The sequence below is a fragment of the Muntiacus reevesi genome, chromosome 3 (assembly GCF_963930625.1).
Source record: "Muntiacus reevesi chromosome 3, mMunRee1.1, whole genome shotgun sequence".
NCBI classification, from domain to species: domain Eukaryota; kingdom Metazoa; phylum Chordata; class Mammalia; order Artiodactyla; family Cervidae; genus Muntiacus; species Muntiacus reevesi.
The window spans coordinates 182,209,693-182,222,064 of record NC_089251.1 but is presented as its reverse complement, the minus strand read 5'-3'; the positions used below and the strand labels follow the sequence as shown (position 1 = coordinate 182,222,064).

The window sequence follows — 12,372 nt, the reverse complement described above, 5'->3', positions numbered from 1 at the left end:
GGAAAGTGGGAAGAATATTCCACTTACTCATAAATGAGAAAACTCTCAAAGGGGAACAGTGGAGGACCTGTGCTCAACTACAGGACAAGACTGACCATAATTCCCTTCTGTTTAATATTTTTAATTACTGTGCATTTTGTTTCCAGGAATTACACATGTTTAGGAACAGCTTTGATTACCGAGGAATAGAAGGTTGTGATGCAAGAACAGCAGCTAAGACGCCTGTCTTCTGTGTATGTTCATCAACTTCTGGCCTTAATTCATCTTCTGATTTTAATCTCCTTCGAACAGGCTTAGGTGGTGGAGCAAGAGGTGTTGTGCCTTTGCTCTGGGAGACAAGAATTTCATGAATAATAAGCATTTCTTGAAGACATTTGTGGTTTGTTAGCACTTTGCCAACATCATATGCTTTCTTTAAGCCTTTCATTCTCTAAAAGTTATGGGTCACTTGTCCTGCTTTAAAGCAATTTATATATTTGTGGCAACAGCTAACTTAAATTACAATGGGAAAGAATGTTCCTAGTGACATCACAACTGTAAATGTACCTATTAAGACAAAACTTTTTACAGGGTGACATAACAAGGTCCTTAATGCCCGAATTCTGTGACTCAAGGCTATAATATTCAGTTTTAACATAACACACTCAATATGTATCTGTTCAATAACTATAAAAGGCAGTCTCCAGAAACATGCATCCAGTATTACCACAGGGTTTTCTATTCACATATCCTAAGACACATTATCTTAATGAGTAATTTATAAAGAAGTGGAAAACCAGGCAACTCTTTAAAAAATCTTTAAGATATACAATAACTCTTAAAAATGAGTAGCTGTTTTATTGGAGATCTGTCCTCAACAGAATCAAATATAACAGTCTGGTATTTACTATAACCTGATCTGACCTGTTAATAAGTAAAAACAAGAGTCAACTGCCATCCCTTTGGTTAAATGCTATTTTTAATATATTGCCATTTACTGACAAAATAAAATTCACTATTAAAAAAATTACAGAAGTACTAACAGTAAAAAAAAAAACAAAACAGTGCCCAGAAAGCAGTATTTATGTACTTTCAGAAACACTCAGTTTTACTGACTACCGGGTATTGTCTCAGTGGTAACAAAAAAGTGACCAAAATCTCTTTCTCAAGAAGTGTCCTGTTATCTGCAATGTGCTTTGAAATGCAAACAGCAGGTAAGAAGGACTGATATAGAGAAGGATGCAGATATAAAGCAAGTATATTAACACAAGGAAAAATGTTATAGTTTTCTATTTCTTTAATTCTGTATTTATATGAAATGAAGAACATTCACTAAACATACTGATAGTCATTTCGTTATATATGTAAGTCAAATAATTATGTTGTACACCTTAAACTGTGTTGTGTATCAATTATATCTTAATAAAACTGGAAGAAAAAAAAAAACTGGAAGAAAAATATAGTAAATATTAATGGTACAATCAAGGTGTGGCTTTATTGTTGTACAATATAAAATTCTTCCAACTTTTCTGTATGGTTAAAATTTTTCACAATAAATTTTTGGGAAAAAATTATTCCTAAGACAGTTAAAAAAAGAGTAGAGAGTATAATATTAACTTTGCCAAGTCACTTCAGTCGTGTCCGACTCTGTGCGACCCCACAGACGGCAGCCCACCAGGCTCTGCCGTCCCTGGGATTCTCCAGGCAAGAACACTGGAGTGGGCTGCCATTTCCTTCTCCAATGAAAGTGAAAAGGGAAAGTGAAGTCGCTCAGGTCGTGCTGACTCCTAGCGACCCCATGGACTGCAGCCTACCAGGGTCCTCTGTCCATGGGATTTTCTAGGCAAGAGTACTGGAGTGGGGTGCCATTGCCTTCTCCCAATACTAACCTTAGAGGGTTGATAATCTTTCCCTGTTACACACTCAGAACTGAAGTAACAGAAACTGAGTATGACAAAAAAGGAAGTCCTACTTTATGTACTTGAAACAACGTAACCACCACACAGAATCTGAGAACCTGTGGCACGCATTAATACAAACGACAGGCTATCATCTCTACCTCTAGGTGGATGAGACAGGCTATGTGTATTACAGTTTAAGGCAGTGAAACGGGTTAGATGATCTCTAACTTTATTTGTAAGATTTTTCAAATTATACCATGTAATTTTTATATGTATAAAACAATCAATACTATAAAAGACTTTTGTATACCACATTGGCGGGAGCACTAGCAGCTGTCTTTTCTTCAATTTTACTATCTGTTTTGGCAACGCGAAGAGAACTTGCGGGATCAGAAGCTTTTTCAACCTAGAGATGAGTATATTATTATTACAAATTATATATAAGTAACATACATATATGAATAAATATATAAGTGACAGATCAGACAGTAAAATGTTTAGAAAACATTCATTCTAACAGTAAGAAGCTCAGATGAAGATGAGAGGAGTTTGAGACTACCCTGTGAAATGACCATGCATCTGCCCCTTTAGGTCAGAGAGGGAAGAGAATACATCTCCGAGGGGATGGCAGACAAAGTCTGGGAAGTTCTTTGGCTGGGGGAGGGCATGTATAAGCACCCCCTGCACACCGCCACTCCCACCTCAGGCCCAGTCTGCCTTCCTGGAGGTGCAGCCCATTTCCCCAGTAGCCCCTGGCCAGGTGGAAAGTTACAGGTTTGAAGAACTAGCTGGCAGAAAATTTTCCACGGACCAAATCTGTAAGAACTCTTTATGTAAATTATGCCAGTCAAATGTCAGTTTTTTAAATCTATTAGAGAAGATCAGTATAAACTGGAATAATCAGAGCAAACTTCAGAATTCCCCTGTTTCCTCCGACTCTGTATTTACACTTATGAGGACAGGGATTCTTGTCCCTCATAGAGAAGTTTTTGCTGCTAGAACCAAACAGTCCCCCAGAACACTGGCTGCAAAGATGAAATTCTGGCATCCTGTGGTCTGTAAGTCTGTCTAACTGATGTGACTTACTCCCATACAATTTTCACCAAATCACAATCAGATGCTTAGCATTAAGAGGCAACCCCATAAACTGACTTATTCTCATACACAGCGAGTGTAGCTATGGCAACCACAGCTTCTTCTTATACGGAAATCTTTGAATCACACAATCAGATGCTCAGCATTAAAATGCAACCCCCAGAACAGTGTTTTAGCCAAAACCAGATGGTTACATCTTTTCATGTGACATCTACCCTTCACCCAGATATTGATTCTTACTAAGCAATTTATGCAACCAGCAGGTGGTCTGAGGCCAGTAAGAAATTGAGAAGCATTGATCTACAGAATATAAACCCTCTAAAAGCAGCAACAGCAGGTGTTTTACTCACTGATGTCCCTTCTATTATCTGCTCTTTTAGGGGTTCCTCTGTTTCAAGACTAGCTTATGAGCATAATATTGGAAGATTCCCAGCAGAAAATTAGAGAAGCCCTTGAAAACTGACCGGCAAGACCTCTGGATGTTTCTCGGCTTCATCATCTTGTTCTTCATTTACATTTGATGCAGCAAATACTTCAAATTGGCTGAAATCTGCAAAATTTGGTTGTTCTGGTATCTGCTGAGGTGAGGTACTAGTGTGAGTTATTAGGCCATCGGCATCCACTGGGCGATGCACAACGGGACCAGGAGCCTATAGGAGGGTTTAGGATACAGGAGCAAATATTTTACTGATCTTAGTGTCACAGAGTAGCCTTTTTCTTTGAAAATTTATTATAAGGATGCTCTGATTTATTAGCTGAAAATTCAGGAAAGTGAGCTACAGTAACATTTAGCTCTAAAAAACCTTGAGTGAAATGCTAAGACACTAAAAGATACTTTAACAAAGTTCTTATTGCCAAGAATGTGCAACAAAGGAGACAAATTCTGGCCTTAATCTCTGATTCTCTCCTTGCATCTATTTTTTAAATTAGGTTGCTGCATAATGGGTCATTATTTTAAAAAGCAGTATTTATATGTTTCACTATGTTTCTAAAAAGACTATTATCTCTAAAGTGTGAAAACCAGTGCTATAGCCACTCTCCAGCACTCCAGTGCACTGGCCTTCAATTTGTCCTCCACTCTTTTACAAGATCAATTCTCCTAAAGTCTCCATTTGAAAACTAAATTTATTGAGTACCTATACTTTTGACCAAACAAATAAGGTCCATCCCTAACAAAGCTGATAATCTAGCGCAGGAGACGAGGGAAGTAAACAAGGGATTAAAATACAGTGTGAGGAGTTCTGTCACAGAGGAAGCACAGCAAGCTAAAGGAATGAATCTCAAGTCTCTCCCCTGCTTGCCCTTAAAAGATCCTCCACATCCTACAAGAAAAACTCCACCGTCTTAGTATGACAGAGGAGATGCTCTGTCATTTCCTCACCTCTTCAATTTTATTTCCCATCACTCTAGTTGTACTGAACTCAATACTTTTCCTTGAAGAATATGCCAGGCCTACCTTACCCTCTGTGCCACTCCTTCTGGTTGTAATGCCTTATCCTCAAGAAATAGTATTTTATCTTTCAAGTCTCTGCTTACGTCTAACTTCCTTCATTTTACTTGACTTTTTCAGTGTGATCCCTGATGTTACTATAGGACATCTATGCTAAAACATTTTATAAGTATGTCTACTATAGTATTTCTATTATAACTGCTTACAGGTCTGTTTTTCCCACTAGACTGGTTCTTGAGTCAAGAGATAATTCACTCCGTTTTACACCTTAATACAGTAAAAGTATTCTCATTGGCCCTTTAGATAAAATAAATACTGGAATATTCAAATTTCAGTATCTCTGACAATTAGGAAACCATATTTTTAACTACAAACAACCAATTTCATTATAAGAATCTAACTCAGAAAAATCAACCAAATTCATTCATGTAAAAATGTAGCCAGTCAGTCACATAAAACTAAGCTACAAACTAGAATCTACTTTGGAACATAATAGTTTTATGCAGATGAAAGAACTTTGACCTGTTAGTTGTGCAACACTTTATTCACTGATGCAGGAGCACATCCAGGGAGATGCAGGGAGGTTACCTGGAGTCACTACTAGGTCCAGGACATACATGACACACTTCCTATCCCTCAATCCATTGATTCTTCTTCTAAACCCTCCTTTGTCAAGACACTATCATTTGGTTCACTTCTAAGCTTCTTTGAAAAAACAACCCAAATCATTATTGGAATTCTTATCCTCTAAGAAAAGACCTAGCTTCTCCGAATTAAATATGCATTAAGAATGACAGGCAATTCCCGATTTTCAAAATAATTATAGAATAGAATCAAAGACCTAACAGATAAACTGACCAAGGGGACTATAATAACTGATGCTTACTAATGAAGACCTAGGAGAATTACCTGGGAGGGCTGTGGTCTTGGAGGCACTGCAGGAGGTTGGGCAACAACTCCAGCCTGTTGCTGTCCTGTGTGAATACACAAATCTTCTTTTTGTAAATATATATAATTACTTTGCCAGTAAAGCAGAAAGGCTGAAGGAATGTGATCAAACGATAAAGATTTCAAATGCCAGTGTATAGTACTGGAAGCCAAATCCATCTCGTCAGAGTGTCCGGATGCGGTTGAATCTCACAGCCTCTTAGACCTCACTTCCCTCGCTCTAGTGCACACAGCGCTGGTCTTGCTCCTCCCCGTCCCTCTAACACTACACGTTCTTGGTCTTCTCCCCACCTTTCTGACTACTTTTAGCTATCAAATATGAAGACTTCCAAATCTCCTCTTTCCATTTAGCATTTTAGTCTACCATTTCTATGTAAATGATTCTCAAATAATAGATCAATCTTGCTTAGCCCATAGGTCCAGCGGCCTGTCAATTTCTTTCTCTTCTTTCTCATCACTCCAAACACATAATATCAAAAACAGAACACCATCACCCTCTATCCTAACTTTTCTATTGTGACCAACAGTAAGACCAGTCATATAAAAACTGAACCCTCTGAGTAAGTTATGACTCCTCTCTCTCCTCTGTCATGTAATGTAAGACCTATTTTATTAGCTTTTCCTCCTTAGTATCTCCACATAAGATCTTTTTATTTTTTAATCTCTTGTGCCATCTCTCAGGTTACCATCTTTATCATTTGAACTCACATTTTAGATAATCATTAAAAAAAAAAAATTCCCTCTCACCTGATACTTTTTCAATTTAAAATTTTTCTTCAGATAAATATCAAAAAATAAGAGAAAACAAAATACTGTGTATCTTTAATCAACTAAATATATTTAACAATTTAACACATTTAATTTAATTTGTATCACAGTTCTCTAACTCCTACCTGTTGTGACGGAAAAGGTCCGATTCATGTCTAAGGATGATGATCTAGAATGAGAGGGCTGAGGCCGTGGCGGTGGGGGTGGAGGTGCGGTGTTTTCAGGCGACGTTCCTGAATGAGACCTGCAAAAGTGGCCCCGTTACAGCTGGTCACGTTATTGATATTGCAGCTTTTCTTTTTAGGCAATCAAACTTAGCTAAGCAGCAAAGGATCTTATTGGAGTGACATTTTCTCCAGAGGGTACACAGGTATTAAATGAACAGAGTATTATTTATGATGTGCATTCAACAAGCAGTTACTTAATACAGCAAATAATCTTCTAATTATACATTTAACAAAATTTTAAAGAACTTTAAAAAAAGTTATTAACATGAATTCAAGGTAGACTACTAACCTAGTGTAATGTTTTCATATTCAGTTAAAGGCAATATTAGTCTGAAAAGCTGTTTTCAAAGAAGAGAAACTGTACTTACAGATACGGTTATCTTTCAATGTATTTAAATTTGGTAAGCTGAGGTATACTTTGGCTCAACTATGTGAGATGCCATCTCATCTTAAAATCACTCATTTTAGAGGTGATTATACTCATGTTCACTCACCCTGGAGATCTGCTATTAGCCACCAAAGTCTTCTATATTCTGAAGAATCTCATGGACTAAGACAATCTGATCCTCACTTATAGGAACAAAAAGGAGACTAAAACCCCAAAAGAGAACCTTAAGACATATGAAGAAGCAGCCTTCTGACTGTGTGAGCTCTTGGAGAGTCTACGTTACCAGTCTCTCCATACACCCTCCAGGTGTGTGGCAAAAGACTCTCACGATATATGAAAAGCAGTGGAGAAAGATGCTTCTGTCCTGTGCAGTTTTGAGAGGATGGTGAAGCCCTGGGAGACAGACCCCTTGCCACCTCACCCTATCCCGTATCATTTTTGTCTGTGCCTGAAATGTTAACATGTGACACAGGTCTTCAGGATGGGTAGGTAGCTCAACACTGGCCTGCGTGTCCAGATGACATTTTAGAACACCAAATTTTGGTACTTGTCCCATACGGCTCTAAGAGGAAACCTGCACATTTCATACTTAAAGAGACTAACTGCTCAGCTACAAAAAAAGGACTGTATTAAACCAAGTGCAAAGAAGTTATCAGTTTATTTTAAACCTCCCACAGAACACCATGAAGACAACGATTCCTTTTGCTTTGCTTTGGAAAGAATAAAAATCATTTCCCTTTTACATAAATCAATTGGTAACCTGACAGCATTTAGAGAAGTGAAGAACTGAGAAAAATAACTTATGCATGCTAAATCGCTTCAGTCGTGTCAGACTCTGTGCGACCCCATGGACTGCAGCCCACCAGGCTCCACTGTCCACGGGATTCCCCAGACAAGAATACTGGATGGGTTGCCATTTCCTTCTCCAAAAATAATGTATACTTGGTTTCAAATAATTTTCAATATTAAAATGTAACAAAATACTTTAATTATGCTTTTTTAATTAACAGAAACACTAACCTTTGACGAGTTACGTTGTTTCCAATCTGTTCTGGATCCGAAGTAAAAGAGTCTGAACTACTGTACCCATCTGCTGATAAAGGGGATATATCCTATTTAATAATAATCATTCCTTTACTTTTTATTCTATATGCCCTAAACAGGTAACTGAATTACTGTTTCAAACCAGGGATATTCAAAGATTGGCCAACAGGTTAATGTTTCATCAGTGTATTACTAACCATAAAAGATTAGATATAAATCAAATAAATGGTGTATTTATACAACAAAATACTATGCACAGAGAGAAATTAAAATCTAGAAATGTTACCATTTGATAATAGAGAAATATTCAAAATTAGTTACACAGAAGCAGGGCAGAAAATAGTACATATATCACAATTTCATTTCATAAAAAAATATGCACAAAGTAAAAGATTACGGTTGACAATGAATGTTAATTATGGTCATTTGTGGAACAGTGAGATTATAATTTGTATTTTCTTATTTTTGTTTATTACATTTCTACAAGTGTGAATAGTTTTTATAAAGAAAAAAATTCATTTTAAAGGATAAATTAGAAGCATTTTAAGTTAAAAAGCGAACTTAAAAATTGTTAATGTAAATTTTAAAAAAATTGATAAAGGAATAAACTGTGCTTAGACAATGATAAAACTTATGAAATTAAGCAGAGGGTTCCAATTTTTCACCTGAGGACATATTTTCAATTTCCTCAAAATCTTATAAAGGAGCAGAGAACCCCAGAATCAGACTAACAGTTAAGAAACAATAAAGAAGTTTTAAAACAGAAACTCTAGGGATAATCTGAAGAAATACTACTAAATACCTTTCAAGAGTTATAAATGCAAGGAACTGGTTATTTGGTGTAGTTTCATTTCAAAGTGTATCCCACTTCTTTTTCCTGTCAAATCACTGGGAAGTTTACTAATTGGTACAGGAATGATGCTAAAATTAACACATTCTCATTTGGACGTTGTTAACAGGCATCTCAGACTGAACACGTCCAAAACTGAATTCCTACCCTTTCTCCCACAAATCTTCTACTACAACAGACTTCTTCAGTTTCCAGTTGCTCTGGCTAACATCCCTTGAATCACCCTGATTCCCATGCCCCCACCCCTCACATCCTGTATCACAAAGGTAAGCAAATCCTGTGGTTTTTTCCTACCAAAATCTAGCCAGAATCTGACCACTTCTTAGCACTTCTTACTGCTACCACCCTAGGCCAAGTCATCATCTTCTCTTGCCTGTATTAATATAACTGTTTCCTAAAATGGTCTTTCCCTGTTTGAATTCTTGCCTTTTTCTGGTCTATTACCTATATAGCAGCCAGAATGATCTTGTTAAAAAAGGAAAGTCAGGTTACATCACTTCTCCATTCAGAAACCTTCTAAATGGCATTTCTTCTTTCTCGGTAGAAGTCAGTCTTATACTGCTCCCCAGTTACCATTCTCCCACATGCCAGTTCTAGTTCTGGTGTTTGCTGGCTGTTTCTAGTAGATTTAAAGAAGGCATCGTCCCTAAACCAGGGCTCCATATTGGCTATTCCTTTGGCCTAAAACGTCCTTCCTTAAGATACTCACACAGTTAAATTCATCTCCTTCAAGTTTTAACTCAAATGCTACTTTTTGGTAAGGCTTTCTTTGATCCCCTTACTTAAACTGTCACTCCCCCTCCCCTTTCACAACTTAATTTTTATCCAGGGTGTTAACTATATCTTAAGATACAAGTTATTTTTATTTTATTTTTCTGTTATCTCCCCTACAGAATGCAAACTTCGTAAGGGCAAAGAATTTTTTGTTTTGTTTACTGCTGAATACTCAAGTGTCTAGAACAGAGTCTGACACATATTAATGGTATTCCATTAACAATGACTGAATGAACATGTACACAGTTTCCTGAGAGAGGAAGAAAGGAGTTAGTGGGGAAGAGCTAGCTGAGAGGGATGGCCAACAGGAGGCTTGCCTTGAGGCAGCTGCAGTGGCAATAGGCATCCATTTATTAATACAGAAGGTACAGGTCTTTAAAAGGATTGACTATTCCCTACATTATCCAGTGAAGATAATACTAAATGGTTATATATTCAAATTATTCAGATGCTAAATGTAGACAAGGATAAGAGAAGATGGCAGAAGAGCAGGTGGAAGTGGAGTACACCTCTCTTCACAGATGCATCAAGAATACATCTTCAGATGCAGAAGATCTTGCAGAGCACCAGCTTAGAGTTAGTAGGAGTCCCTGACCACCGGAAAGGAATATACAGATCCACACAAAACTGGGTAGGACAAAGAAGGGAAGGGAAGAGGAGGAGAGTTAGCACAACTGAACCTGTACCCAGTAGGTGGGGAAGTGGAAGAAGGGGTGGTATCCCCACATCAGGGCAATCGGTTGGGACAAAGGGGAAGCATCTGAGACTGTTGGGGAGAGTGAAGGAGCTGATCTGTGACAGTCTGAATGGCGTGAGAACCACACTGACAATCTGTGCCGTGGGCCTACATAGGCCAGGCAGGGACACAAGTCTGCCAGAACGCAGAGCAGCTGGGAGCTGGAGAGTAAGCGCAATCCCAGGGTAAGGACTGCTGCTGACTTTGGGGAAACAGCCTGAAGGGATGCGAAGGAGGAGATCGCTGTGGGGAATGCCTTTGGAATAAAGTCAGGCAGCAGTGCTACTGCTGAGTCGCACACAAGGACCGGAACCATCACTTCTCTCCCTACATGCTGGCATGAGCAGCTGAGTAACAGTGGAATACCCCAGAGAAGGTGGCCATTTGAGTGCCTGACATGCCAAGCAACAGAGAAGGACCCCCATCAGGCCCTTGGAATGCCAGCTGCCAGAAGCCAGAAAAAGATTCTAATAGCATCATATCTCCCGTGCCCGTGGCTGCCAGCTTCCCTGCATATCTGGTGCCATCAGAGTCCCTGTGACCTAAGCAGTCACACCACCTCCACACCCGGTCCTCCCTGGGGCAGACCCAAGTCCTAGAGGGCAGCCTCAGGAACTAATTCTTGTAAATGACCCACAAGCAGAGGTGGGGATAAAACCACAATTGAGCTCCAGGGGCAGAGTGGACAAGAAAGAGGGTTGAAAACCTTTTCACCAGCTATATGAGCTAGAGATTATATCCACATGATCAACTAGGCAGACACTTGTGTCTATGGAATGCATAGAAGGACGAGTGTATCCACAAAACAAAATGCCCTAGCTCTGACAGCTGTGGACACTGGAGGCAAGAACCTACAGGAGTAGAACTAGATTAGAGTCTGTGCTGTCCCCACAGCTGGTCTAGAGACCAGCTCCCCCAACACTGGAGGGCTTCCTAGCAAGATGGAAGTGGACTGTGAATCACAGTAGGGGAAAGGATGCTGACAGTTGAGACTTGAGAAAAACATTTATTATTATTCTTATATTTTGATTTGTTCTGTAGTTGATTCTGGTTTTCTTTCCTCAGATGCTGTGCTTGTTGACTTCATTATTATTATATCTATTTAAGATTTTGAGAATTTTTTTAAAAACACATTTTATTTCCTTCATATACATCTATCTCTACATTGGCTTTTTGCAGATCTGTGGGGCTTTTTCTTTTTTGTTGTTGTTTCGTGTTGTTTCCTTCTTCTTTATTATATATAAATTATACATAATAAGATATATATATTATTTATATATTCAGTTAAGTTCAGTTGCTCAGTCGTGTCCGACTCTTTGCGACCCCATGAATTGCAGCATGCCAGGCCTCCCTGTCCATCACAAACTCCCAGAGTCTATCCAAACTCATGTCCATCGAGTCGGTGATGCCATCCAGCCATCTCATCCTCTGTCGTCCCCTTCTCCTCCTGCCCCCAATCCCTCCCAGCATCAGGATCTTTTCCAATGAGTCAACGCTTCGCATGAGGTGGTCAAAGTATTGGAGTTTCAGCTTCGGCATCAGTCCTTCCAATGAACACCCAGGACTGATCTCCTTTAGGATGGACTGGTTGTATGGACTGGTTGGATCTCCTTGCAGTCCAAGGGACTCTCAAGAGTCTTCTCCAACACCATAGTTCAAAAGCATCAATTTTTCAGAGCTCAGTTTTCTTTATAGTCCAACTCTCACATCCATACATGACCACTGGAAAAACCGTAACCTTGACTAGACGGACCTTTGTTGGCAAAGTAATGTCTCTGCTTTTTAATATGCCATCTAGGTTGGTCATAACTTTCCTTCCAAGGAGTAAGCGTCTTTTAATTTCATGGCTGCAATCACCATCTACAGTGATTTTGGAGCCCAAAAAAAATAAAGTCTGACACTGTTTCCACTGTCTCCCCATCTATTTGCCATGAAGTGATGGGACTGGATGCCATGATCTTTAGTTTTCTGAATGTTGAGCTTCAAGTCAACTTTTTCACTCTCCTCTTTCACTTTCATCAAGAGGCTTTTTAGTTCCTCTTATATACATACAATATATACACTATTGTATACAATATATTCTTTTTATAGATATTAATATATATACATATATATAGACTATACAATAAGATTATTATGTATATATTCTTTTTCATATATAAATCTTTTTTATATACTTTAACAGTACTTTTCTGTTTTTTTCTTTCTTTTA

At 38.5% G+C, this 12,372-nt stretch overlaps 2 protein-coding genes across 9 annotated transcripts in view; one reads left to right on the top strand and one right to left on the bottom strand.

The window, feature by feature from the left end:
• Positions 1-319, top strand: part of ECT2L (epithelial cell transforming 2 like) — an 81,808-nt gene extending 81,489 nt beyond the window's left edge. For both annotated transcript variants that reach the window (XM_065931260.1, XM_065931261.1), the window contains exon 21: positions 147-319. In XM_065931260.1, coding sequence (XP_065787332.1) covers positions 147-189 — 43 coding nt within the window. In that variant the 3' untranslated portion in view covers positions 190-319. The remainder of the gene's footprint in view (positions 1-146) is intronic.
• REPS1 (RALBP1 associated Eps domain containing 1) overlaps positions 1-12,372 on the bottom strand; it is an 87,859-nt gene that overhangs the window by 3,150 nt on the left and 72,337 nt on the right. For 2 of the 7 annotated variants that reach the window (XM_065931263.1, XM_065931267.1), the window contains 6 exons: positions 7,777-7,849; positions 6,267-6,385; positions 5,335-5,417; positions 3,440-3,625; positions 2,191-2,286; positions 180-328 (listed from right to left, as the gene is read on the bottom strand). In XM_065931263.1, the coding sequence (XP_065787335.1) occupies positions 180-328; positions 2,191-2,286; positions 3,440-3,625; positions 5,335-5,417; positions 6,267-6,385; positions 7,777-7,849 (706 nt within the window). The remainder of the gene's footprint in view (positions 1-179; positions 329-2,190; positions 2,287-3,439; positions 3,626-5,334; positions 5,418-6,266; positions 6,386-7,776; positions 7,850-12,372) is intronic. The other 5 variants (XM_065931265.1, XM_065931268.1, XM_065931266.1 and 2 more) reach the window with 3 other exon arrangements.